At 41.5% G+C, this 27,324-nt stretch overlaps 1 protein-coding gene across 1 annotated transcript in view; it reads left to right on the forward strand.

Moving 5' to 3' along the window:
- Positions 1–15,118: 15,118 nt before the first annotated feature.
- Positions 15,119–27,324, forward strand: part of robo1 (roundabout, axon guidance receptor, homolog 1 (Drosophila)) — a 193,826-nt gene continuing 181,620 nt past the window's right edge. Inside the window, exon 1 of the mRNA XM_060887640.1 lies at positions 15,119–15,628. Within this exon, the coding sequence (XP_060743623.1) occupies positions 15,502–15,628 (127 nt within the window). The 5' untranslated portion in view covers positions 15,119–15,501. The remainder of the gene's footprint in view (positions 15,629–27,324) is intronic.

A 27,324-nucleotide genomic window follows, 5' to 3' on the forward strand; every position in this document is an offset into this window, starting at 1 on the left:
TCTCCTTAAAGTTCTGGTTTCTTCTGCCTTCAGATCTGAGCTGCTTATGAACAAGCACTTTAAACATTTGTGTTTTTGTCCATATATTTCGTCTTTTACAGAGAGTTCCAGGTAGACTGTCTTTAGAAAGCTAGAACACAGTTCCTTACAGTGTTACACAGAACAGAGCGTTAAATCTAAAGCTCTCCTTACTAATGGGAATTCAAGGAAGGAATTAGTGTTAAGTCTGTAATGAACTCAGTAATAAGTCTGACCTGTTAGTTCCTCAGGAGCTTTTGGATACTGATTCCACTGGACTATAAATGGTTGTATCTTCTTCTTCTTTCAGCTTTTCCCTTCAGGAGTCACCACAGCGAATCATCTCTCTCCACCTATCCCTATCTTCTGCATCCTCAACACTTGCACCCACTAGCTTCATACCCTCATTAATTACATCCATATACCTCCTCTTTGGCTTTCCTCTTTGCCTCCTGCCTGGCAGCTCCATGTCCAACATTCTCACTCACTCACTCACTCTCTCACTCACTCACTCACTTTCTACCGCTTATCCGAACTACCTCGGGTCACGGGGAGCCTGTGCCTATCTCAGGCGTCATTGGGCATCAAGGCAGGATACACCCTGGACGGAGTGCCAACCCATCGCAGGGCACACACACACACACACTCTCACTCACTCAATCACTCACTACGGACAATTTTACAGAGATGCCAATCAACCTACCATGCATGTCTTTGGACCGGGGGAGAAAACCGGAGTACCCGGAGGAAACCCCCGAGGCACGGGGAGAACATGCAAACTCCACACACACAAGGTGGAGGCGGGAATCGAACCCCAACCCTGGAGGTGTGAGGCGAACGTGCTAACCACTAAGCCACCGTGCCCCCCATCCAACATTCTCCTACCAATATACTCACTCTCCCTCCTCTGAACATGTCCAAACCATCTTAATCTGTCCTCCCTAACTTTGTCCCCCAAACGTCCAACATGAGCTGTCCCACTGATGTACTCGTTCCTAATCCTGTCCAATCTCGTCACTCCCAAAGAGAACCTCAACATCTTCAGCTCGGCTACCTCTAGCTCTAAACCATACAGCCTGGCCGGTTTCACCACTGTCCTGTACACCTTCCCCTTGATTCTCGCTGATATTTTCCTATCACACAGAACTCCTGACACCTTTCTCCACCCATTTCAACATGACTGACGATTCGCATGGTTAAATTTGGGACCGGCACAGAAGTCACTGGACTGTGACCCCCATGGCTAGATTCTTTCATGACTATAAACTGTAGTATAAATGACATTATTTACATTGCCATTATTTTCTGTTCAGTGTCATATAAATGAGGATGAGGTTCACTTCAGAGTATGGTTCCACTCAAGGTTTCTTCCTCATATCATCTCAGGGAGGTTTTCCTCACCACCGTCACCTCAGGCTTGATCATTAGGGATAAATGTCTTTTTAGTTTTAAACTTTACCATTTTTATTCTGTTTCTATACTTCTGTAAAGCTGCTTTGAGACAATGTCCATTGTTAAAAGTGCTAGACAAATAAACTGAATTGAATGTTGAATTAATGTTAAGTCTAGGACTCCTTTAGTGTTAAGTCTAGTTCCCTGAAGCTACAGTAAGTGTTTCCCTTCCAGCTAAGGCTTCACATACAGCACCTTCAGAACTCTAGGACTCTCCAAATGAAAAAAATCTCTGAAGTTTTCTGGCAGGAGGAACCTTTAAAAGCTAAAGCTATCTAAAACAGAGTGTTTCACTTTGAGGAAGCTAGAACTCATCAAGAATCCACATGATTTCTTTGCATCATTGGAGGTCTGTCGAAAACCACATGACATCCGTTACATCATCTTGAAGCAGGTTAAGGGGGGCGTGAGATCGTAAAGCTTTTGTCCACCGTCTGAGCGGAACCGCGGTTCTCACCGTGAATGTGACTTCGGTTGGACGTGGAGGCGTTTATTATCCTCAGCGCACAGGAGGATGGAGGGATGGGGCGGGGGAGGGTGGGGCAGAGGTGTGCGGAGGTGTGGGGTGGTAGCTGTCTCAGCCGTGACGTTTGACACAAAGCCGTTGGGCCCCAGCGGGGGGGCGACCCGTCTGCTTCTGTCACCTCTGTGAGAGAAACCTCCTGTTCTTCTGGTCTGCTGCGTGTCATGGAGCTCCGGAGAGTTATGATTATGGAAATGGAGCTTTACCTCCTTCATCCTTCGTTTCTTTAACCCCCACAACTCACCTGGGCAAATCTGACATCCTCCTTTTCCTATAACTGCCCCCCCGATACCCCACGACCCCACAAACTCATCTGCTAATGCCTCAGAGGAACTGCATTTCATTACTCTGTGTGTGTGTGTGTGTGTGTGTGTGTGTGTGTGTGTGTGTGTCTTTGTCTTATTCCTTTGTTTAATCCTAATACTGTTATGATCAGATTTTAGCTTCAGTTAACACCATAAAAGTTTTTTTTCTAACCAGGGGTCTGTGTAGAACATATCCCTTTAAGAACAAGGTTCCACGTGCCACCCCTTTAATGCATGTACACTGAATCTAGAGTAATCTAGAACCTTACAGAGTTCTTCTTAATGTTTACATACCAAACCCTACAGTAGAGTGTTTCTCTTTCAGAGAAGGTTCCAGGTAGACCACCTTCAAAAAAGAGTTTTTTTTACAATGCAGTACCTTTAGTGTTGAATCTAGAACTCTCTTTCATAGAGAGTTTAAGGTAGACCAGGTTTTGGAAGCCAGGACACCGTTCCCTTAAGTGTTAAATCTACAGCTCTCTTCCATTGTGCTAAATTACAGAAGGTTCCAGAAAGACCAGGTTTAGGATGTTAGGAACCTTTAGTGTTAAACCTAGAGCTCTCTCTCTGTGATGGTAATAAAGCCAGAACTCTCTTTTATAGTGCAACATCTAGAACACTTTCATAGTGTGTTCCAGGTCGACCACCTTGAAGAAATACTACAGCACGGTTCCTTTGGTGCTCTTTTTCCCGGTGTTACATCTTCAATGGTGCTCCATTAGTCCAGGTTTAGGAAAGGTAGAGGTCAATATCTCTCTTATACGGTGTAGATTCTAAAAAAAAGGTGAAATCTAGAACTCTGAAGGGTTCCTGTCTTTGTCCCTGTTTGGGGAACCAGTCCTACAGAACACAGAGCTGAATGGTTCAGTACAGAACCAATTTCAGAAGCTGGATTATTTGAAAAAAAAAAAGAGTTCTTCAGTGTTCCTGTGAGGGTTCCTCGCTTTGAGTTTGGATGCTGTTCCTATTGTAGCTCCTGATTCCAGTTCTTGGGGGACTGGAGCAGAACCCGACGTGTTTCTGTGCTCTTGTGATTCACAGACCTAAAGGTTTGAGCTGCTTTTCAGTTCTGCACCGGTGTACAGAGTGATTATTGTTTATTTCAGCTTCCTGTTAGAAGTTCTTTATGTCGCAGTCCTTCAGAGTGAGGAGTAAAAACACACCTCACACACTCGCCTCCTGTCTGTCAGAGTTTTTGGCACAAACTTGTCTTTTTGTATGAAGCGAAATTCAATCAGTTGCTTAATTACAACTTAACATGGCTTCCGAGCAGCTGGCTTTTATTCCCCAGACTCTGATTAAAGGGATTAGAGAAATGAAATTTAGCAGCAGATTTGCATAAAGGCACGAAGTGTAGAGAGGCAGAGACCTCGTCACGTCACCTCACGTCACCTCACGTCACATCACACCACGGGATTGAGCTGAGATGTCTCTCCATCACAATCACAATCTCTCTCTCTGTCTCTCTCTCTCTTTCTCCATCTGTCTCTTCCTTTCTCTCTCCTCTCTCTCTCTCTCTCTCTCTCTCTCTCTCTCTCTCTCTCTTCATCTGTCTCTTCCTTTCTCTCCTCTCTCTCTCTCTCTCTCTCTCTCTCTCTCTCTCTCTCTCTCTCTCTCTCTCTCTCTCTCTCTCTCTCTCTCTTCATCTGTCTCTTCCTTTCTCTCCTCTCTCTCTCTCTCTCTCTCTCTCTCTCTATCACTCCAGCATTCTCTTCTTTCCCTCCTTCTTTCTCCCTATCCTCTTTTTCTCTGTCTTTCTTTATCCCTCTTTCAATTTCTATCTCTCTGTCTTTTTTACCTCTCCCCCTCTCTCTCTTCATCTGTCTCTCTCTCTCTCTCTCTCTCTCTCTCTCTCTCTCTCTCTCTCTCTCCATCTGTCTCTTCCTTTCTCCTCTCTCTCTCTCTCTCTCTCTCTCTCTCTCTCTCTCTCTCTCTCTCTCTTTCTCTATCACTCCAGTGTTCTCTTCTTTCCTTCCTTCTTTCTCCCTATCCTCTTTTTCTCTGTCTTTCTTTATCCCTCTTTCAATCTCTATCTCTCTGTCTTTTTTTACCTCTCCCCTTCTCTCTCTCTCTCTCTCTCTCTCTCTCTCTCTCTCTCTCTCTCTCCCACATGTCTCTTCCTTTCTCCTTTATTTTCTCTTCCTCCCTCCCTCTTTTTGTCTGTCTGTCTCAATCCCCTGTTCCTTTACTTTCCCTTTCTCATTCTTCCTCTTGTTCTTTCACTCGTCTGCTCTTTCCATCCATCACTCCCTTTCTCACAATATCCCTCTTTTTCCTTCTCCTCTTCTCTCTCTCTCTCTCTCTCTCTCTCTCTCTCTCTCTCTCTCTCTCTCTCTCTAAAAATGATTCGATTTCATTCTTTGTTTGTTTCTAGTTTTTGTTCATGGTTTCATTGTGAGTTTGTACTGAATAGTCTGATAGCAGACCTGGATCTTAGTGAGCTGTGTGTTAAAGGAGGAATTTCAGATCCTAACACCACGTCATCAAAGCCTTAGAGCCGTTAACTGACCTGCTGACTCCAGGATATTGTGATGAAGATTAAAGCTGAACCTTGAAGTTAATCCTCGGCTGATGTGCAGCACAGGACTGATGTGGGCTGATGCATATTAAACACCAGTTCTGAAGTCAAGGGTGTTTTTTTTTAACTTAGAAACAAACTGCATCAATCATTAACATTTAGCTTTTTTATGAAGGACTCAATAATTAATCCCAGTGAAAGGCTCCAAATGTCACTGTGCAGATGGAGTGGGACTGTGAGGCGGTGCTGCCCCCTGCTGCTGGCTCAGAGAACTGTATCTCTGACTTCTGAAACTTCAGGAGTCAGGAGTGCTGAACACGGGCGTGTGGGCGGAGCTAAGGATCAGCGTCATACAGAATGATCCTGGTCATGATGTCATTACTGAGATCATTACTGACCCTGAAGGACATTTGGATTTGTTTTTAAAAGCAAACTTCATATTTGTATCAATAAATATAATGTTTTAGATGTTTGAGGATTTTTACAGTTAATATTAAACTTTATTTACTACCACCAAATGGTCACTAATAATAATAATAATAATAATAATAATAATAATAATAATAATAATAATAATAATAAGTGTAGATATCAAGAAAGTATAAAATTGTTGGATTTAAAATAGATTTAATTTAATTGATATTAAGTGGTGTATATATAATAAGTCAGGTAATAATAATAAAGTAGTATTATATACATATTATACACATTTATATAACAATTTAACATATATAACATATAATATAACATATTATAGCAAACAATAAAGCCTGTGTATTTTAAAATTCTTGGGGTTTTTTTTAGCCAGCAAGCAACAAACACGTGTCTGTTAGTTTACCGTGTGGTTAATGATGTTCTTAATTCATCACCACTTAACATCACTGTTATCGTACTGTAGCATCTGAATTGTGAAGTTAAAGCTCCATCTAGTGGATGATGTTTGTATTACATGCTGCTTAATAAACACGGCTGTTAGTCAGAGTGTAAAGATTAGAATGTTTACAACAAAATGGATGAATCTTGTTTAAAATATGCTACAAAAATGTGTAAGTTTATTCAGCTGCATGTTAAAATTGTAAAGCAGTGTGTTATTCTGAAAGACTTTGGTTTCCTTCCAACACATAACACACTACAGACACTACAGAGTGTTTTAAATGGAACATGTCTCCTCTTTAACTGTAGTAACTGTAGTAAACTAACAGATTTAGTTCATTCACCACTTTTACATTAGCCTTTTTACAGCCTAATAAAGAAGCAGCACTAAAGAAGCCTTTATGCTAAACCCACTACTCCCACTGCTCCCACTGCTCCCACTACTCCCACTGCTCAAACTATTCCCACTGCTCCCCCTGCTCCCACTATTCCCACTGCTCACACAACTCCCACTGCTCACACAACTCCCACTGCTCCCACTACTCCCACTGCTCACACAACTCCCACTGCTCCCACTACTCCCACTGCTCACACAACTCCCACTGCTCCCACTACTCCCACTACTCCCACTACTCCCACTTCTCCCATTACTCCCACAGCACCCACTACTCCCACTACTCCCACGGCTCCCACTACTCCCACAGCACCCACTACTCCCATTACTCCCACTACTCCCACTGCTCCCACTACTTCCACTACTCCCACTGCTCCCACTACTCCCACTGCTCCCACTACTTCCACTACTCCCACTGCTCCCATTACTCCCACTACTCCCACTGCTCCCACTACTTCCACTACTCCCACTGCTCCCACTGCTCCCACTGCTCTCATTACTACCACGGCTCCCACTACTCCCACTGCTCCCACTACCTCCACTGCTCCCATTACTCCCACTACTCCCACTGCTCCCACTACTCCCACTGCTCCCACTACCTCCACTGCTCCCATTACTCCCACTACTCCCATTACTCCCACTACTCCCACCGCTCCCACTACTCCCATTACTCCCAGTACACAATCATTTCACATTAAAATGACTTCTTATTATAATTAATAATAATTAAGCTTTGGATGTATTATTATTATTATTATTATTATTATTATTATTATTATTATTATTATTATTATTATTATTATTATTTTTTTATTATTATTATTATTATTATTATTATTATTATTATTATTATTATTATTTATTATATCTTCCTATTGTTATTGTTCATTGTTCAGTTGTAAATGATGAAATAATAATTAACTACTGAGAAGCCACTCGACTGAAAACAAAAACAGGGTGCCAATAATAATGCAACTCAATCTAAAGACATATGATTGGCAACTGAAAAGTTTTCACTGCTGTTTAATCATTAAAACAAACTATGGAATAAGAAACAGTAATTGACCAAAGATTCACATGTTTCAGGGTTTATTTTGGAGAAAGTTGGAGTGTTGGTGTATTATTATCGGTCGATGGAGCGTGGAGTGTGTGATGTGACATTAATCTCTCTTCTCATAATTACATTATGGGACGTGATGTTATGTGAAAACATTATGAGACAATGCGATGAGACATGATGTGATAAGACATGATGTGATGAGACATGATGTGATAAGACATGGTGTGATGAGACATGGTGTGATGAGACATGATGTGATGAGACATTATGTGATGAGACATGATGTGATGAGACAAGGTGTGATGAGACATGATGTGATGAGATGAGACATGATGTGATGAGATGAGACATGATGATGAGACATCACATGATGAGACAATGTTATGAGACATGATGTAATGAGACATGATGTGATGAGACACGATGTGATAAGACATGATGTGATAAGACATGATGTGATGAGACATGATGTGATAAGACATGATGAGATGAGACATGTTGTGATGAGACATGCTGTGATGAGACATGATGTGATGAGACATGATGAGATGAGACATGATGTGATGAGATGAGACATGATGTGATGAGGTGAGACATGATGTTATAAGACATGATGTGATGAGATGTGATAAGATGAGACATGATGTGATTAGATATGATGTGATGAGACATGACGTAATGAGACATGAAATGATGAGACATGAAATGATGAGACATGAAATTATGAGACATGACATGATGAGACATGATGTGATGAAACATGACATGATGAGACAATGTTATGAGACATGACATGATGAGACATGATGTGATGAAACATGACATGATGATACATGATGTGATGAAACATGACATGGAGACTTGACATGGATGAGACATGACGTGAGACATGATGAGACATGATGTGGTAGCTAGTAATTAAGGTGTTGGACTAATAATTGGAAGGGTGTGAGTTTGAATCCCAGGACCACCAGGCTGAGCAAGGCCCTTAACCCTCAATTGCTCAGTTATATAAAAAATGAGATATAAATGTAAGTCACTCTTGATACAGACATCTGCCTAATGCTGTAAATGTAACTGATGTGAAGTGATTGAGCTTCAGTGAGTCAGGAGCTGAGTGTGGAAGTAAAAGTGTTGGAGTTTGCTCAGTGTAATCTGCTGTGAAAGCTCTGAGGCTCTGCAGCTTCATTACAGTGCAGTACGTCAAGACGTCTACTTTCTAATCAAACCGTTTCAGAGGGGTCATCACTTTAATCCTCTTCACACACACACACACACACACACACACACACACACACACACACACACACACACACACTTAAAATAGTGAAGTTTTCTGCATGGATAAAAGACTTTATTTAACATTTACTGAAGGATCCTCCAGTGTCAGTGCTTTTCTCACAGTAAAGCTTAGTGTTTTTTGACAGACAGAAATTTGATTATTATTAATAATCAACATTATTATTCTGTTCAATAAGAGTTGTTCTGAGGTTCTGAGGTAAGAGGAACACTTCAGTTCATCCTGTTAACATGAGATTAATGTATACAGAGTCTGACGGGGTGTTATAGAGTATTAGAGTATTATATAGTATTACAGAGGCATTACAGGGGTATTATAGAGCATTGCATTTATATTAAAGGGGTATAATGGGGTATTGCAGTGGTATTAATGAGTATTATCTGGATAATGGTGTCTGCCAAATGCTATAAATGTAAATGTAAATATTACAGGGGTATTATGGGGTATTATAGAGTATTATGGGGTATTACAGAGTATTATAGGGTATTATAGACTATAACAGGGGTATTACATGGGAGCTCTGCTCTAAAAAAACTTTATGCCATTGTCTTGATTGTTGCCATTAACTGGATTTGAGAAAAACATTTTGTTTGTGATTGGAAAACTTTGACCCCATTTGGGGTTGTGACCTCTAGTGTGGGAAACCCAGCGGTACCACAGACGACTGAGAGATGAAGAGATCTCAGTGAAAACGATCCGTGATGGAATCTGTAGCCGGCCGTGAATGGAATCTGTCATCATTTAAACGCCGTCTCTCGTGATAATATCCGACTGTAGCGTGAGGCACCGTGGCAGACAGTCAGATCCTCTCCGAGGCGTCACTGTGTGAAGGCTGTGTGAGGTGACGTGGGCTTGACTTTGCTCTCCTTAACCTTCAGACGTCTCGTTCCTTTATCGATTAAAGGATTTCTGGATCGCTGTTTGGAAGGACAGGAGGAAGGTGAGCTGACTGATTGATCAGGTAAAACAATCACATGGTATCTGTGGCTAATCCAGCAAGACTTCTGCTTAGATCTGGAAATTTTATGTTATTGGTTCTAAAACAGTTGCAGAGAATCCAGAGTTCTCTACAACAGAACATCAAAACTGCTGCTTCTTTACATGTTTCCTAAATTTCCTACAAAAGGGAAATAAATAAAGAATTAATTTCATCCTTTAAAAGAAAATGCAGAGTTTTTGTCTGTCTACTGCTCTATTAGGGTGGGATTAGTTTTCCTGTCACGTGACTCTTATTTCGGAAAGTTCTTAATACAAGGTCACAGGACCTTGTCTGTGGTACGACGTCCCTGACGTGCCTTGTGTGTATTTTATAAACATTAATGGAAGCGTAAAAGGAATCCTGTCCTGCTGCATCGTTCTGTTTATTAGATTCCAATCAAATCCCTCCATCACAACATCACTGTTTCCTTCTGAAACACAAGACCTGGTGAGGGTTCTGGAAGTTTCTGTTCTCCGTCGTCACGCAGACGAGATAATAAACCAGCAGAGACGAAAAGGTCAGGAAACGGAGCTGTAGATATTACAGTCAGAGAGAGGGACACAACAAGCAAACCAGGAGTCTCTATCTATCAGTCTGTCTGTCTGTCTGTCTGTCTATCTATCTATCTATCTATCTATCTATCTATCAGTCTGTCTGTCTGTCTGTCTGTCTGTCTGTCAGTCAGTCAGTCAGTCAGTCAGTCAGTCAGTCAGTCTGTCTGTCTGTCTGTCTGTCTGTCTGTCTGTCTGTCTGTCTATCTATCTATCTATCTATCTATCTATTTGTCAATCTATCTACTGTATCTATCTATCTATCTATCTATCTATCTATCTATCTGTCTGTCTGTCTGTCTGTCTGTCTGTCTGTCTGTCTGTCTGTCTGTCAGTCAGTCAGTCTGTCTGTCTGTCTGTCTGTCTGTCTGTCTATCTACAGTTGTATGCAAAAGTTTAGGAACCCCTGACAATTTCCATGATTTTCATTTATATATATTTGGGTGTTTGGATCAGAAATTTTATTTTGATCTATCAAATAACTGAAGGACACTAAAGTAATATTTCAGTAGTGAAATTAGGTTTATTGGATTAACAGAAAATGTGCAATATTCATCAAAACAAAATTAGACAGGTGCATAAATTTGGGCACCCTCGCCCTTTTGTTGATTTGAATACCTGTAACTACTTAGCTCTGATTAATTGGAACACACAATTGGTTTGGTGGCTCATTAAGCCTTGAACTTCATAGACAGGTTCATGTAATCATGAGAACAGGGATTTAAGGTGACCAATTGCAAGTTGTTGTTCTCTTTGACTCTCCTCTGAAGAGTGGCAACATGGAGGCCACAAAACAACTCTCAAATGACCTGAAAACAAAGATTGTTCAACATTATAGTTTAGGGGAAGGCTATAAAAAGTTATCGCAGAGATATAAGCTGTCAGAGACCACTGTGAGGAACATAGTGAGGAAATGGAAGACCACAGGTACAGTTCTTATTAAGGCCAGAAGTGGCAGGTCATGTAAAATATTGGAGAGGCAAAGGATGGTGAGAACGGTCAAAAACAGCCCACAGACCATCTCCAAAAACCTACAACATCAACTTGCTGCAGATGGGGTCACTGTGCATTGTTCAACAATTCAGGTGAAACTGTGTGGGAGAGCGATGCGAAAGAAGCCTTTTCTGCACACGTGCCACAAACGGAGTCTCTTGAGGTACAAACACACACTTGGACAAACCAGCTTCACTTTGGTATAAGGTGCTGTGGAGCGATGAAACAAAGATTGAGTTATTTGGTCATAACAAGGGGCGTTATCCAAAAGAACACAACATTCCAAGAAAAACACTCGCTACCGACAGTAAAATTAGGTGGAGGTTCCATCACGCTGTGGGGCTGTGTGGTCAGTGCCGATACTGAGAATCTGGTTAAAGTTAAGGGTCGCATGGATTCCACTCAATATCATGTTGAGGAATAATGTCACAAAGTTGAAGTTACGTCGGGGCTGGGGGAAATTTCAACAAGACAACGACCCAAAACACTGCTCAAAATCTACTCAGGCTTTTCTGCAGAGGAACAAGTACAATGTTCTGGAATGGCTCCCAGTCCCCAGACCTGAATATCATTGAACATCTGTGGGGTGATTTGAAGCGAGCTGTCCGTGCTCGGCAACTATCAATCCTACTGTAACTGAACTGGACATGTTTTGTAAGGAGGAACGGTCCAAAATATATTCATCCAGAATCCAGACACTCATTACAGGCTATAGGAAGCATCTAGAGGCTGTTATTTCTGCTAAAGGAGGCTCTACTAAATATTGGTATGATTTTTCTGTTGGGGTGCCCAAACCTTTGCACCTGTCTAATATGGTTTTGATGCATATTACGCATTTTCTGTTAATCCAATAAACCTCATTTCACCTCAGAAATATTACTTTAGTGTCCTTCAGTTCTTTGACAGAACAAAATGAAATTGCTGAACAACCAAATATTTATAAATGAAAATCATGGAAATTGTCAGGGCTTCCTAAACATTTGCATACGACTGTATCTATCTATCTATCTATCTATCTATCTATCTATCTATCTATCTATCTATCTATCTATCTATCATCTATCTATCTATCTATCTATCTATCTATCTATCTATCTATCTATCTATCTATCTATCTATCTCTTTGTGTCTCTTCCCCTCTCTGTGAGTAATGTGATTATTAATGATGAAAGGAGAGGTGAGTGAAGGAGGAGGGATGGAGGGAGAGGTGAAGAGATGGAGCTGAGGGTTAGGCTTCTGTTTGAGATGCTGTAACATGTCCTCCAGACACTCAGAGCTGTTGAGTAGAGCTGAATCTCAGAGCGGCGTCCAGCAACATCACGGAAACCAAGATCTTGAAAGATCAACAGCTGTGTTTTTGTACAGGATTTAATCCCAGTGCACAAGGGAAGTCGTGGTCTAATGGTTAGAGAGTTTGACTCCTAACCCTAAGGTTGTGGGTTCGAGTCTCGGGCCGGCAATACCACGACTGAGGTGCCCTTGAGCAAGGCACCGAACCCCCTCAACTGCTCCCCAGGCACCGCAGCATAAATGGCTGCCCACTGCTCCGGGTGTGTGTTCACGGTGTGTGTGTGTTCACTGCTGTGTGTGTTCACGGTGTGTGTGTGTTCACTGCTGTGTGTGTGCACTTTGGATGGGTTAAATGCAGAGAGCAAATTCTGACTATGGGTCTCCATACTTATCTGTATGTCACGTCACTTTAATCTATGAGCGTTGCCATGGCGCCTATTTAAAAACCCGTCACACGCAGGAAGTGTAGCAGGGCGCCAAAACCTATGAAATAGCTACACAACTGCTACGATTAATGTTAAAAACATGTGGATGTTAACAGTCACAAGTCTCTTTCTAATTCCTCCTGATCTAGTTTGTAGAAGCCGGTAATTAGCTAACGTCATTAACGTCATTAACGTCATTAACCTGATCAGAAACGACATAACACTGTAATCTCATCGATGTGTCTGCTTTATAAAACCTTCACCTACCTTTCACCTTTCCACCTAATGAGCTAACGAGCTAATTACACCATATCTGTCCGTGGTGCGTATGAAGAAGCTCACAGCTGACGTTCACTAACAGCTCTCATCACCAAGTCGGGCTTTAATTAGACTCCTAATGAGGGAGTGTTTAGTGCAGGACTCAGATTAGATACGATCTGATCTGCTTTAAGAAGAAACTAATTACACTTCAGCTGGGTGTTTTTTTTCTTTCATTTTAATTATTCCTGTCACCATCTCTTATTTATTTATTATTTATTTATTTATTTATTTATTTATTTATTTATTGATATCTGTGACATTTAGATCATGGATAATTTCCGACACTTAAATGAGGAGGAATAACTGAACAATTGTAAATATGAAATTTGACTTTTTTCCTTAAATCTTTTTATCATCATTTATTTTTTTGAGCTGCTGCCCATGAGGCATCACAGGGTGGTGTAACACACACAGGAAAGACCTTTCTGCCCTCTATCTCAGATGCCCAAGTCTGCAATTATATATATTTATTAAATTTGTCAATTTTAATATATATATATATTATTCCTTCATTCATTCATCTTCTACCGCTTATCCGAACTACCTCGGGTCACGGGGAGCCTGTGCCTATCTCAGGCGTCATCGGGCATCAAGGCAGGATACACACTGGACGGAGTGCCAACCCATCACAGGGCACACACACACACACTCATTCACACACACAATCACACACTATGGACAATTTTCCAGAGATGCCAATCAACCTACCATGCATGTCTTTGGACCGGGGGAGGAAACCGAAGTACCCGGAGGAAACCCCCGAGGCACGGGGAGAACATGCAAACTCCACACACACAAGGTGGAGGCGGGAATCGAACCCCCAACCCTGGAGGTGTGAGGCGAACGTGCTAACCACTAAGCCACCGTGCCCCCCTTATATATATTAAATTTGTCAATTTTTTAAAAAAATTTTGTTTTTTAGCTCCTTTTTCCTCCCTATTGTCTTTTATCTCTTCATCAACTGCATCTTCATCGCCTCATTGTAACACACTCAGTGTAAAACGTCTTCTTCTCTTCATCATACACGAGCTCAAAGATGCCTGTGATTGGCTAATGTCACTGTGATTGACAGAGGAAAAAAGAGTAAACTTCACCCCCATCAGAGCACAGCTACAGTAGTTTACAGGTAACTTAAACACCTAGACAAGTGAACATGGAGAGTAGAGAGAAGGTCAAAGCAGCAACAAGAGCAAACTCTGAGACTTTAAACCTCAGAGTTTAAACCTAAAAATTCCTCAAATATTAAACTCACCGTACGTGTAGACGAAGTGCAGAACACGCAGCAGATACGGAAAGATGCTGAGGATAGAAGAATAAAAGAAAAGCTCCGAGTGTGAAAGCAGTCGAGGTTCTTATTACACACAGAACACAGAGCAGAGAGAAAACACACTTGGTGTCATGCTGTTAAAGGAAAATAATCAGCAGGATCACGTGATGTTAGGACACGTGCATCCTTCTAACCTTAAACTTTTATTCCTCCGACACCATGACGATCATACTTACGACATTTTACCATATTTACAAACAACGCTTCGTACTTTTTATCCATTTGCAACTACGTTTAATTGTCATGGAACCTTCTGGAAAAGGTTCTGCCTCCGTCCTTCTTTACGCGACGCTGACGCTGGAGACTCCTTCTGTAAACGTTACATTTTTAACTCCAAATACAAGTTCTTGTGAATGAGCTGTTACTATAGAAATGATAACATGCAGTACATACAGAATGTGTGTGTGTGTGTGTGTGTGTGTGTGTGTGTGTGTGTGTGTGATCAATACTAAGCCAGTGTTTGCACAGAGAAGATGCCTTGCCTTGTAGTTTTAGCCGTAACCAGCGCATTAGTGCATTAGTGCAGCGTCTCAGTGGAAGAGAAAGAAATTCTCTCAGCTCCAGTTATCTGACCTGAACACTTGACACTCGATCACACTTTGTCCTCTCTCTCCTCCCTGTCTCTTGCTCTGCCTTTTTTCACCCCCCCTACACACACATACACACTTCCTTCACACACTCAGACACACACTTGGCACTGTCAAGGTTGCAGGATTGAATCCCTGCCTCTGATTTATCTCCTGTTTTCATATCAACATCGGCATTAAATCGCTGAGGACGGAGGACATAGGACGGCACCGAGGTTGTCAGGGGACGCCGGTTCTCGCTAACGGAGCGCTGACGTGCGACTATCTGCCTCACACCTGGCTGTGACGCCGAAGATCTCAGACTGCCATGCAGCTCACTTTCTCTTCAGTGAGCTCTAGCGCTCCTCCGTGTCTCCGCCCTCACCATCACCCAAAATGGCATTAATTCCTGATCGACTGGAAGAACCGGTAGAAAGAAAAAAGAAGGAGGAGATTAGCGAGGCAGCTCAAGTTTGAAGTCTTACAGGACCACTTGTCCTAAAGGAACTTGGGAAGTGCCGGGAACATGACAGCGTCCGTGTGAGCGTCATCTCTCTGATATCTGCGTGATGTAGCTGTAAGAAGTCAGAGATTTGCACTGGAACGATGACGGACAGACGGATCCTGTTCACCTTGTTGCTTCTGAGCACCTGGATAACACGTGGACCGTGCAGGGACGGGGACAAGCCCACGAAGAACAAGGGTGGGTGGAGATGGAAAGGGGACAGGTCTCGTAAGTAAACCACCCCTCCCTTCACCACCTTCCTTCACACACTGGAAGTTCTTTCTCTCATTAATTCTCGGGCAGTCGCTCGTTTTCTGTCTTTCATGTACTGAACATTCTCAGTGTAAAGAGCTTCTCCTGGTGATGTGGGCATTTCCTCTTAAGATTAAAGAGAAGATTCTAGTAAAGATAAAAGTTCTTCATAAAGAAAGATATTAAAAGAGCTCATAAGGTCAGAAAGAGTTACGAGTCGTGAGGAGGACTTTGAAGAAGATTAAGAGTTTCTTTAGCAGAGGATAAAACGACTGAAAGGTGAAGAGGGAGAAGAAATGCGTTGTGTGCAATATTTAATAATGATAGTGAGTTAAAAAGATGATAGAGATTAGATCATCTAGGGGTTGTTGTTGTGACCAATCAGATTAGAGATCACATCTCAGACACAGCGCAGAAATGTTATAGCGCCAAATTATATCACTTCCTCCGCTATGACATTTCTGCTCCGTGGCAGAGACGTTTACATTTACATTACATTTATAACATTTATAACATACAGATGTTAGAACATCTCTAATATGATGGGTCACGAACATAATCCCTACACATCACAGTCTCAAATATCTTAACATAGAGACGAAGTGAAGGTTTATAATAAACCATTTTTTCAAAGCGCTCCGGTTTATTTATTTTATTGAACCAATCACAGTCTTCAACGGAAAGTTTCATACCTAGTAACAGGTTAAGCTCCGCCTCCTCTCTAAGATAAAGGTTGTTGTATTTTCCTTGTTCAGAGTTGCTTTGAGATCCTGAATCCTGGTCCTGAATCACTCTGAAGATCAGATTCTTAGTTAGAAATGATTCATATAAAATAGGAGCTTTCTGAGATCATTATTAAGGTTCTTTATGACTACGAGCCTTGATGTCAGATATAAAACTTTATACAAAAACTTATCCAAAAGCAATGAGTTTATCTCATTTTTAAATATCTGAGGTCTTATTCAAGGTCTCGGCAACGGCAGCTTGATGCTCCTGAGATTCGAACTCACAACCTTCCCCTGAGCACACATGCTGTTTGTGTGACAAAGACCACGTCGATTAACAGGAAGGTTGCTGCGGTGCTGCGTGATGTTCCTTCAGTTCCTTCTCTCATCCTTAGTAGAACCTGCTTAGGGTTTGGTGTCAGTTAGGCTGCTTTGGGGAAAAAAAACAGCTCCTTTTGTCATTTCTCTCGTGTTATGATCAGGACTGATGGAGCTGAGCTCATGGAGGTTGATGAAGGGGAGGTTGAGACTTTCCTCGTATCACTCAGTGTTTCTGGAGACACTTCTGAGTTTATATTTGAGTAGAGACTCGGACGGTTGTGTTGAGTTACAGTGGTTTTATTCAGCATTAACTACAACAACTCTTATGATAAGACACTGAACACTTCTCTTATATCTCCATCATGTTCATCAGATCATCATCTGTCCATGATAAAGAGATAATCAGCCTGTACTGTATCTCCATGATGGTAAAGCAGCTCCCAGACTTTTACAGGACGTAGAGGAAGATGATTTCTTCCCTGTGACATCACAAAATGTTTATTCCTCTTAAACTGTGATGATTATCAAGTGAATCAAGTTTGAATGACATCATACTTTTAATTTGTTACATTTAATGTGAGCAACATCTGTCACACATCTGCCCTGTTATCACCTCACCATGTTTAATCCTCTCTCTCTCTCTTTCTTTCTCTCTCTCTCTATCACTCCTTCAATCCCCCCCTCTCTCTCTCTCTCTCTCTCTCTCTCTCTCTCACTCCTTCAATCCCTCCTCCTCCCCTCTCTCTCTCTCTTTCTTTCTCTCTCTCTATCACTCCTTCAATCCCCCCCCCTCTCTCTCTCTCTCTCACTCCTTCAATCCCTCCTCCTCCCCTCTCTCTCTCTCTCTCTCTCTCTCTCTCTCTGTCTCTCTCTCTATCACTTTCTCCCTCCTCCTCTGCCCTCTGTCTCTCTTCTTCTCAGTCCCTCCTCTCCCCTCCCTCCCTCCTTCCCTCCCTCTCTCCCTCCCTCTAATCCTTTCATATTCATGTGTAATTAATGACTTATTACAGAAAACCTCAACAAATCTATTTAATCATGATCTTTTTCTCATTTGTTAAATATCACCTCATACTGAATTTTATTATTATTATTATTATTATTATTATTATTATTATTATTATTATTATTATTATTAGGTTCAGAAATCCATCCTTGTTTTTTCTTCTTTCTTCTGCTGTGATTGAGAGCACTGACATGTGAGTTGATGTTGACGAGCTCTGTGTGTGTGTGTGTGTGTGTGTGTGTGTGTGTGTGTGTTGTGTTATAAAATAAAATATGCTGTAAAAATAAACCCCTCAGAAAACAACCATTAGACAGAAGTGCTGTTGGATAGAAAGCATGCACTTATCACAATGACACACAAAACAACACAACACAACACCACACACAACACAACACAACACAACAACATACACAACACACCATACACAGCACAAAACAACACCATACACAACACAAAACAACATCATGCAAAACACAACACAACATCATACACAACACAAAACAACACCATACACAACACAACACCATTCACAACACAACACAACACCATAAACAACACCATACACAACACCATACACAACACAACACCATTCACAACACAAAACAACATCATGCAAAACACAACACAACATCATACACAACACAAAACAACACCATACACAACACCATACACAACACAACACCATTCACAACACAACACAACACCATAAACAACATCATAAACAACACCATACACAACACAACACCATTCACAACACAACACAACACCATAAACAACACCATACACAACACAACACCATACACAACACAAAACAACACCATGCACAACACAACACCATGCACAACACAACACCATACACAACACCATACACAACACAACACCATGCACAACACAACACAACACCATGCACAACACAACACAACACCATGCACAGCACAACACAACACCATGCAGAACACAACACCATAAACAACACCATACACAACACAACACCATACACAACACAAAACAACACCATGCACAACACAACACCATACACAACACAAAACAACACCATGCACAACACAACACCATACACAACACAAAACAACACCATAAACAACACCATACACAACACAACACAACACCATACACAACACAAAACAACACCATAAACAACACCATACACAACACCATACACAACACAAAACAACACCATGCACAACACAACATCATACACAACACAAAACAACACCATACACAACACAACACCATACACAACAGAACTTCATACACAACACCATACACAACACACACACACAACAATGTTTACTGCCTCTGTTGTTGACAAGCTCTTTATTTATTTCGTTATTTTTTGCCTGGGGACTTGATGGTCTGCCAACAGGATGAACATAACAAGCTTGCAGAATCTGATCTTCTCTTTCCTTCTGGGATTTTTACCTTCTCTTTATTCTCTCTTTATTCTCTCTTTATTCTCTCTTTATTCTCTCTTTATTCTCTCTTCATAACAAATAGCTTCTCTTTACGGTCAGTTCCTTCACTCACCCTATATCCTTGACCTCACTTTCTAACACCGGAGCACGTTGAACCTTTCCCTGTGCTTCTGTTTGCGCCGCTGACCTTCTAAATCACGTGGTAGCAAAACACCTTCACTAAATCATGCACTGTTAGAACACGTCTCTGGGTCAGTGCCATTTTTTTCTTCTTGGAGATTTACTGAGTTACGGTTCAATGAGATCTCACAGCTCCAGCCATCTGTAGCGTGACCTGACCTCGCAGTGAACTCTGGGCCCGGATGGGCATTAACTCTGGGACTCGGCTGGGCATTAATTTACACGCAGGTGCGTTCTGATGAACCACAGCATGACAGGGATGTTTCCAGCTCATACTGCTGTACTCGGAGTCGTAAAAATACCCCGAACATCCACAACATCATGTGATACGACTGATGTGAAGGTTTATACTGTAAGCTGATGAACAAACCACATGACTGTATGAGTTATTCGAACTTACTGGCATTTGTAATCAGACGTGTGTCGGTCTTGGGCAACAGACAAAAGCGTACTTTACAAACTAAACCTGGTGCAAATCTACGGCATTCAAGCTAACTGAGGTAACTAGCTGGAGTCTGGTTGTTGAAGCAGATGTAACAGTGTCCACTTTCCTGATCACTATTTAAACCAGGTACATAAACAGAGCTAAATTAATGTCCCATAAGTGAGTGAATACTCACTTACTCATTTTCTACCGCTTATCCGAACTACCTCGGGTCACGGGGAGCCTGTGCCTATCTCAGGCGTCATCGGGCATCAAGGCAGGATACACCCTGGACGGAGTGCCAACCCATCACAGGGCACACACACACTCTCATTACTCACGCAATCACACACTATGGACAATTTTCCAGAGATGCCAATCAACCTACCATGCATGTCTTTGGACTGGGGGAGGAAACCGGAGTACCTGGAGGAAACCCCTGAGGCACGGGGAGAGCATGCAACTCCACACACACAAGGCGGAGGCGGGAATCGAACACCCAACCCTGGAGGTGTGAGGTGAACGTGCTAACCACTAAGCCACCGTGACCCCAGTGAGTGAATAATATTCAGTTCAATTCAATTAAATTTAATTTGTGTAGCCTTTTTAACAGTGGACATTGTCTCAAAGCAGCTTTACAGAATATAAGAAATATAATATAAAAAAAGTTTATTATACAAAGATTAATATTAAACAAAAGTTCAAGATTAATATTAGATATATTTAAATGTGTTTGTATTTATCGCCAATGAGCAAGTCTGAGGTGACTCAGGTGACTGTGGGGAGGAAAAACTCCCTTAGATGGTAAAGGAAGAAACCTTGAGAGGAACCAGACTCAAAGGGGAACCTCATCCTCATATGGGTGACCCTGGAGGGTGTGATTATAAACTGTGTGATTATAAACTGTAAACTGTTTATAAACACCGAAGAGTGTTTATAACAATGACGCAGGCGATGATTATGGAAAGGTGTTGATGCTTTCACACTGAGGTAATGAAATACAGCACTTCTCTGGTGTCCCACAGGGTTTTGTTTTTGGACCGCTTTCATTTCTCAGCTACAGTGTTCATTTCTCTCTCAAAATGTCACCAAAGTGTTATACAACAGTGTCCTGGAAGTAAGAGCTGATGAGCTGTTTAATGACACACTCATAAAACTTCCATCCAAACACACACACACACACACACACACACACACACACACACACCAGCACCACTAATTACATGCATGAGCACCTTGCCTATAAAAGCAATAAAGCTGTACAAGCCAGCCATCATAAACCTGCAGATAAATGACACCTAAGTGACTTTGCATCATGGAGAATGTTCTTCTCTCCTAATGGCAAATTGTGTTTCGCTCTCATTGGTTTGGTGTAATAGATTTCTGAGAAAATGAGGACTGAAGGGATCCAAGTTCTAAGCCTTTGATACAGAGTGTCAGTAACAGATCCTTAGCTTTTCAGGCTTCTCTACAAACTGCAGTTCTTCCTTTTACCAGATGGTGGAAGCAGACTGTGATCACACAGATAGCTAAACTCCAACAGGCTTTGTTTTTGCTGCTGATTAATTTACTGCGTCATGGCTACAGACGAAGCAGCGCAAAGTGAAGAGAAGAGCTTGTTTTCTTAACTAAAGTGGTCAGTGATATCTGTCAGGAAACAAAGCACATATTTGTGAATATCGTCTTGTGTCACAATTCCACTTTAGCTAGTCGTGGTCATTTCGATTCATGTCTCAATGACAAATCTTTTGATTCTAACTTCACCAAAAAGATTTCTTCAGAACATCAGTAGGTGGCGTCAGTGAGCGTCTTACCAGTACGGTATTATGTTATTATTCCTGAAGACAAGTTTGAGTATTATGATTTATTATTACAAACTTGGCACGTCGGATCATTTTGTTCACGGACCGGAAGAACCAGTTCACTCAGAATCACTCTCGGATTCGTTTAATCCGTCCAACCGATGACATGCTCCTACACATCCTGTGGTCTATAAAAATGCAGGAAAAAGCTGCCAAAGCAATCATATGTTATACCTGAGAGAAAACTTGAGTCTTGCGTCAGTACTTTTAAGTGAGCGAGAATGATTCATTCACTCAAACGATTCGTTTAAAAATAATGAACGATCGTTGGCAGTCAGTTGATTCCCAGCTGCTCCGCTACAATAAATTCACTGTATTGAATCTCTGTAAATATCACGCATTATGATTTTATTTTCTGATGTAAAGTTTGTTAATCCTCCCGAAACATTAATGATGTTTGGATTTTATTCGATGTTGGAGCAGAGCTACAGACTGAAATATAACTTAAATACAACCGCGAACGATATCACACACATAACATGAATTTAGCATGTGGGCTAATTTTCATCGGCCATCTTGAAAACGTTTTCACGTAGAGCGTCAGCGCCTGGTAGCATCTCCCCCTCTTAAGTGCATGAAGTGTCCAGTATTCAGTATACACTTTGTTTTTCTGGTGAATAAGTGAATCATCTGGGCTCCTGAAGTAAACTTCTTCTTCTTCTTGATGTTGTTAAGTAAGTAGTACGTGTTAACAACGACTGATATTCAGAAGTAACACTGAACTCCATCTGTTCCAGTTTTCTGACTCTCAGGTTTTCTTCCAGTTTATCAGGAACCGTCTTTCTAAAGGACGTAAATCTTCACTGCGTTTGAAGTGTCGCTTATTAGAAACGATCGCATTCTATCTCGCTCTGTAACAAAAAGCTCATCATCGCTTCACGCTGGCCTTGAGGCTGTAAACACGAACGCGAGCGCTGACTTCCTTTCACAATCATTTAACGTTCTGAACCAGACCTCGCAGCCTGCATTTACATTCTCTACTCCACTTTATTTTAAAATCCATTCGATTATTTTACGCTGTGTAAAGAATCCTGAAGCGGATGGAGCTCAGATGGCTGTAAATAAGGAGTTTAATAGGCTATGATTCTGATTCAGAGCTCCAGCTGGTGATTAAAATAAAGACCCAGATACATTTGGAGGTCACTGTTTAAATCTACTGCCTTCTCTCTTTCTCTCTCTTTCTCTCTCATTCACATGTGGCTCCACGAGATTTAAAGCCCCTGTAATTAGGTAACAATGAGCTGTGAATCTCAGTGTCTGTATTTCCTGCAAGGTCAGAGCTGGAGCAGATGACAGGAGAGCTGAGACTGGAAACCCGAGCGGTGGCTAAACCGGCTGTTTTCTTTTTCTTCTCTTCACCCCTTTTAACATCTTGTATCCAAAGTGTGGAGTAATTTTGTCAGTTAAATGAACGGCAGACTTCAGAAACCAGGTCGGTCCCCGATGCCGATCGTTTGACGGCACCTCGCTATACGCATCGTGTCCTCCGAGTCAGCAGGTTATGAATTATGGAAGGAAAGTAAAGCCTTGTATTTTTTTTTCTGAGTTGGAGTAGAAAAACAGGTGGACTGCATGGATGAGGCGCCGTCCATAAATTACATGCTATGAATAGTGATGCATATAAAAAGATTTAGGAAAAAAAATCCTGCAGTCTTTCAGGCCACTCTGAGGTTTGAGGTGAAAAGTTCACGTGAGCTTCAGAGGGTCAAAATCCAGATCAGAAAAAGTGCTTGTAGATGCCCTTATTTTTACAAGTGTGTGTGTGTGTGTGTGTGTGTCTGGTTATGTAACACAAAGATGTAAGCAGAATGGTACAAGCTGTGACTTGCTTTAGAAGGGAAATGAATGCTGCGAAAAGAAATTCAGTGACTGAATTTTTCTTCTTCTCTGAAACAAATCTACTTGTTGCTAGCTTACTAACAAGCTAGCTAATGTCCTCGAACCCCAACCTACGTGGTGTCATTTCTTTTGCAACCAATGTGGATATGTGAGCACATTTCCTCCTGGTTAGTGCTGGTTATAACACCTGCTTTAACTTGCTCTAGTTCTAGTTGTAGTTTTCAGGCTCAGTGGAACTGATAGAACTCAAACACTGGAGTGAAGGAAGCTCTAAAGATCTCAAACATCTCAAAGAAGCAGAAGCATCATCCACACCATCTCACTGAATTATTGATGTTTGAAATGAGGATTTGAGATCAGTGTGTTTGTGTGTGTGTGTGTGTGTGTGTGGGGAGGGGGTGTTTATGTATGTGTGTGTGTGTGTGTCTGTGTGGGTGTGTGAGTGTGTGTGTGTGTGTGTGTGTGTGGGTGCATTTGCCTGTGTGTGTGTGTGTTTGTGTGTGTGTCTGTGTGTGGGTTTGTGTGTCTGTGTGTGGGTGTGTTTGTTTATGTGTGTCTGTGCGTGTGGTTGTGTGTCTGTGTGTGGGTGTGTTTGTTTATGTGTTTGTGTATGTGTGTGTTTGTGTGTGTGTGTCTGTGTGTGGGTGTCTGTGTGTGAGTGTGTGTGTGTGGGTGCGTTTGTCTGTGTGTGTGTTTGTGTGTTTGTTTATGTGTGTCTGTGTGTGGGTTTGTGTGTCTGTGTGTGGGTGTGTTTGTTTATGTGTGTCTGTGTGTGGGTTTGTGTGTCTGTGTGTGGGTGTGTTTGTTTATGTGTGTCTGTGTGTGGGTTTGTGTGTCTGTGTGTGGGTGTGTTTGTTTATGTGTGTGTGTGTGTGTGGGTTTGTGTGTGTGTTTGTCTATGTGTGTGTGTCTGTGTTTGTGTGTGTGTGTTTGTGTGTCTGTGTGTTTGTGTGTGTGTCTGTGTGTGGGTTTGTGTGTCTGTGTGTGGGTGTGTTTGTTTATGTGTGTCTGTGTGTGGGTTTGTGTGTCTGTGTGTGGGTGTGTTTGTTTATGTGTGTGTGTGGGGGTTTTTGTGTTTGTGTTTGTGTGTGGTTTGTGTGTCTGTATGTGGGTGTGTGTGTTTGTCAATGTGTGTGTCTGTGTGTGTGTGTTGTTCATATCTCTTGTCTTTGGGACTATGTGGAAACAGTCTCTGTGCATCTGCGAGGCTAATCAGAGGAAATGAAGACTGACACTTCAAGGCCACATCGAGCACAAATGAGATTGATTTTAATAAATGCACTAATTAGCAATCTGAGGACAGTCGACAGGAAGCACCCACATGTGTGTGTGTGTGTGTGTGTGTGTGTGTGTGTGTGTGGTATTTTTGTAATTTTTGTGGCTAGCTATTCTGAAATTGGGCTTTTGTTTGCACCGATCACGCTCTGAATGGTAATTAAAGTAACACGTATAGGAGCAAAGGCAGATTTACATATTCAGAGCTGTTGAATAATTAAACAGAAACGGTGCAGCTGTTCAGACACGAGTGTAAACACGGAGCATCTGAATTCACGCTTCTTATAGTTTTCATTCTAACACAGGAAAGGGAATTAAAATCAGAAATCAGTCTGTCTACTAAAAATACCTTCTTAAACCTATACTCTCGGTGGCCATCTTGGATATCTTGCGTAGCCATTGTTGCCATGATGATGATGATGATGATGATGATGATGATGATGATGATGCATATACTGTATTGTTGGTTGCTCCAGCTACTCTATTCGTAACAGACCAAAGTCCTCATATAAGTATGAATCTCTAACGTCTTTGATCTCACACACTCACTCCTGAATTCACTCCTGTATAAACTTTAAGCTCGATGTTCAGCTTAGTTTTAGTTCGTTGTTAATTTAATTCAATTTAATTTAATTTTACTCAGCTGATTGTATTTATCGTATTGTATTTACAACATTCGGCTTATACGGCTAAACAATACGTTATACTCTTTATTGATATTACTGTTACTATAGCAACGATAACATTAGAAGGAGCCATGCTGTTATGAGGAATGAATCAACACCTTCTGGCCAATCAGAATGTAGGATGGTTAATATGGCTCAGCTCTGGAGGTGGAATTGTATCTTCTTCTTCTTCTTCTTCTTCTTCTTCTTCTTTGTCCATGTAGAAGAGTAGAAACCGGGTTCCACATTCAACTGATTCTTTGCCTGAAGCTGAGTTTCGTCCATAACAATAAGTTAAATTTGTCATTGAACAGGAAGTGAGCATCCTAGCAGTGGTCTAATTTATTGGCTCCAGGCGTGTTTAGCAACATGCATTTATTTTCAGCTTGGAAAACAGGAGGTGAGGTGACATCTGATATTTTGATGTTTCATTTCCATCATTTCATTTCATTTCCATTTTCATTTAATCTCCTTGGCAACAAGCTCTGGTGAGGTCTACAGCTTCTGTTCTTCTTCTGTCACTACAGTACGTGGTGGAAAGTGCTTGGCCCCCTTCATTGCAGATGGCTTGCTGTTCTATTGATTTAGTAAGCTATTCATTCATCCTTACTTATCCGAACTACCTCGGGTCACGGGGAGCCTGTGCCTATCTCAGGCGTCATAGGGCATCAAGGCAGGATACACCCTGAACGGAGTGCCAACCCATCACAGGGCACACACACTCTCATTTAGTAAGCTACTGTATATGAAATGTAAATATAGTTTTAAGTCGATAAAGTAAGAATGAATCCTCTAATGTATCTTTAGTGGCAGTTTCATCATGATTCTGAAGTGTAATAGAGGTTTTTGTGAGCAGCTTAAAGAGCTCAGATCTTCTGGAGGCCGTACGCTGTGACCTTCAGCTGTGGCTGAAGGTCAGGGGGTGAAACACATACAGAATGAATCCAGAGGTTCAGGGATGGACAGGACGCCTTAGTGCCAGATGTTTTATACGTTTATGTGTTTTTGTTCCTTTTAACATGTGATGTTGCAAAAACTTGAATTTACAGCCGAACAGATTGGGATCAGACACACAGATGCGCTCCAGCTTCCTGCTTTCTCTCTTTTTATTCTTTCTCTTCAGCAGTTGGAGCTGTGTTGAAGATGCTACTTATACCATGGATTTATTTTTGAATGATTATAATTATTATCAACAAACAAACAAACAAACAAACAAACAAATCAAAGATAAGAAATGCAAATATATTCCTTTATTCCTTCTTTTATATGTTTATTTATTCATTTATTCAGAGTTTTTTTGTTTCAATTTTTCCATCTTCTTTTTTACTATTTGTCTGTTCACTATTCGAACATGTGAGTGTATTAAATGTCGCCCCTGACTAATTCTCTTTAAATCTGAGCAGATTTAGCGTATCAGTAGCCCACATGGCGTCACAGCTCCGCCGTCCTCTAGATTTTTTTTTTTTCTTTTCCTTTTTTGTTTTGTTTTGTATTTTGTTTCTTCTATGCAGAAACCTTTAGCAGATGGCAGTGCTGCTGTCTGGGCTTCAGCAATCTGACATCCTTCAGCTCCTCATTGTCACGATAAATAAAAGTTATGTGACATGTGAGGGGGACCGGGAGGGCGGAGAGAGAGAGAGAGAGAGAGAGAGAGAGAGAGAGAGAGAGAGAGAGAGAGAGAGAGAGAGACTGAGAGAGAGAGACTGAGAGAGAGAGAGAGAGAGAGAGAGAGAGAGAGAGACTGAGAGAGAGAGAGAGAGAGAGAGAGAGAGAGAGGGAGAGAGAGAGAGAGAGAGAGAGAGAGAGAGACTGAGAGAGAGTGAGAGAGAGAGAGAGAGAGAGAGAGAGAGAGAGAGAGAGAGGGAGGGAGAGAGAGAGAGAGAGAGAGAGAGAGAGGGAGGGAGAGAGAGAGAGAGAGAGAGAGAGAGAGAGAGAGAGAGAGAGA

This window comes from Tachysurus vachellii, chromosome 15, assembly GCF_030014155.1.
Source record: "Tachysurus vachellii isolate PV-2020 chromosome 15, HZAU_Pvac_v1, whole genome shotgun sequence".
NCBI lineage: Eukaryota > Metazoa > Chordata > Actinopteri > Siluriformes > Bagridae > Tachysurus > Tachysurus vachellii.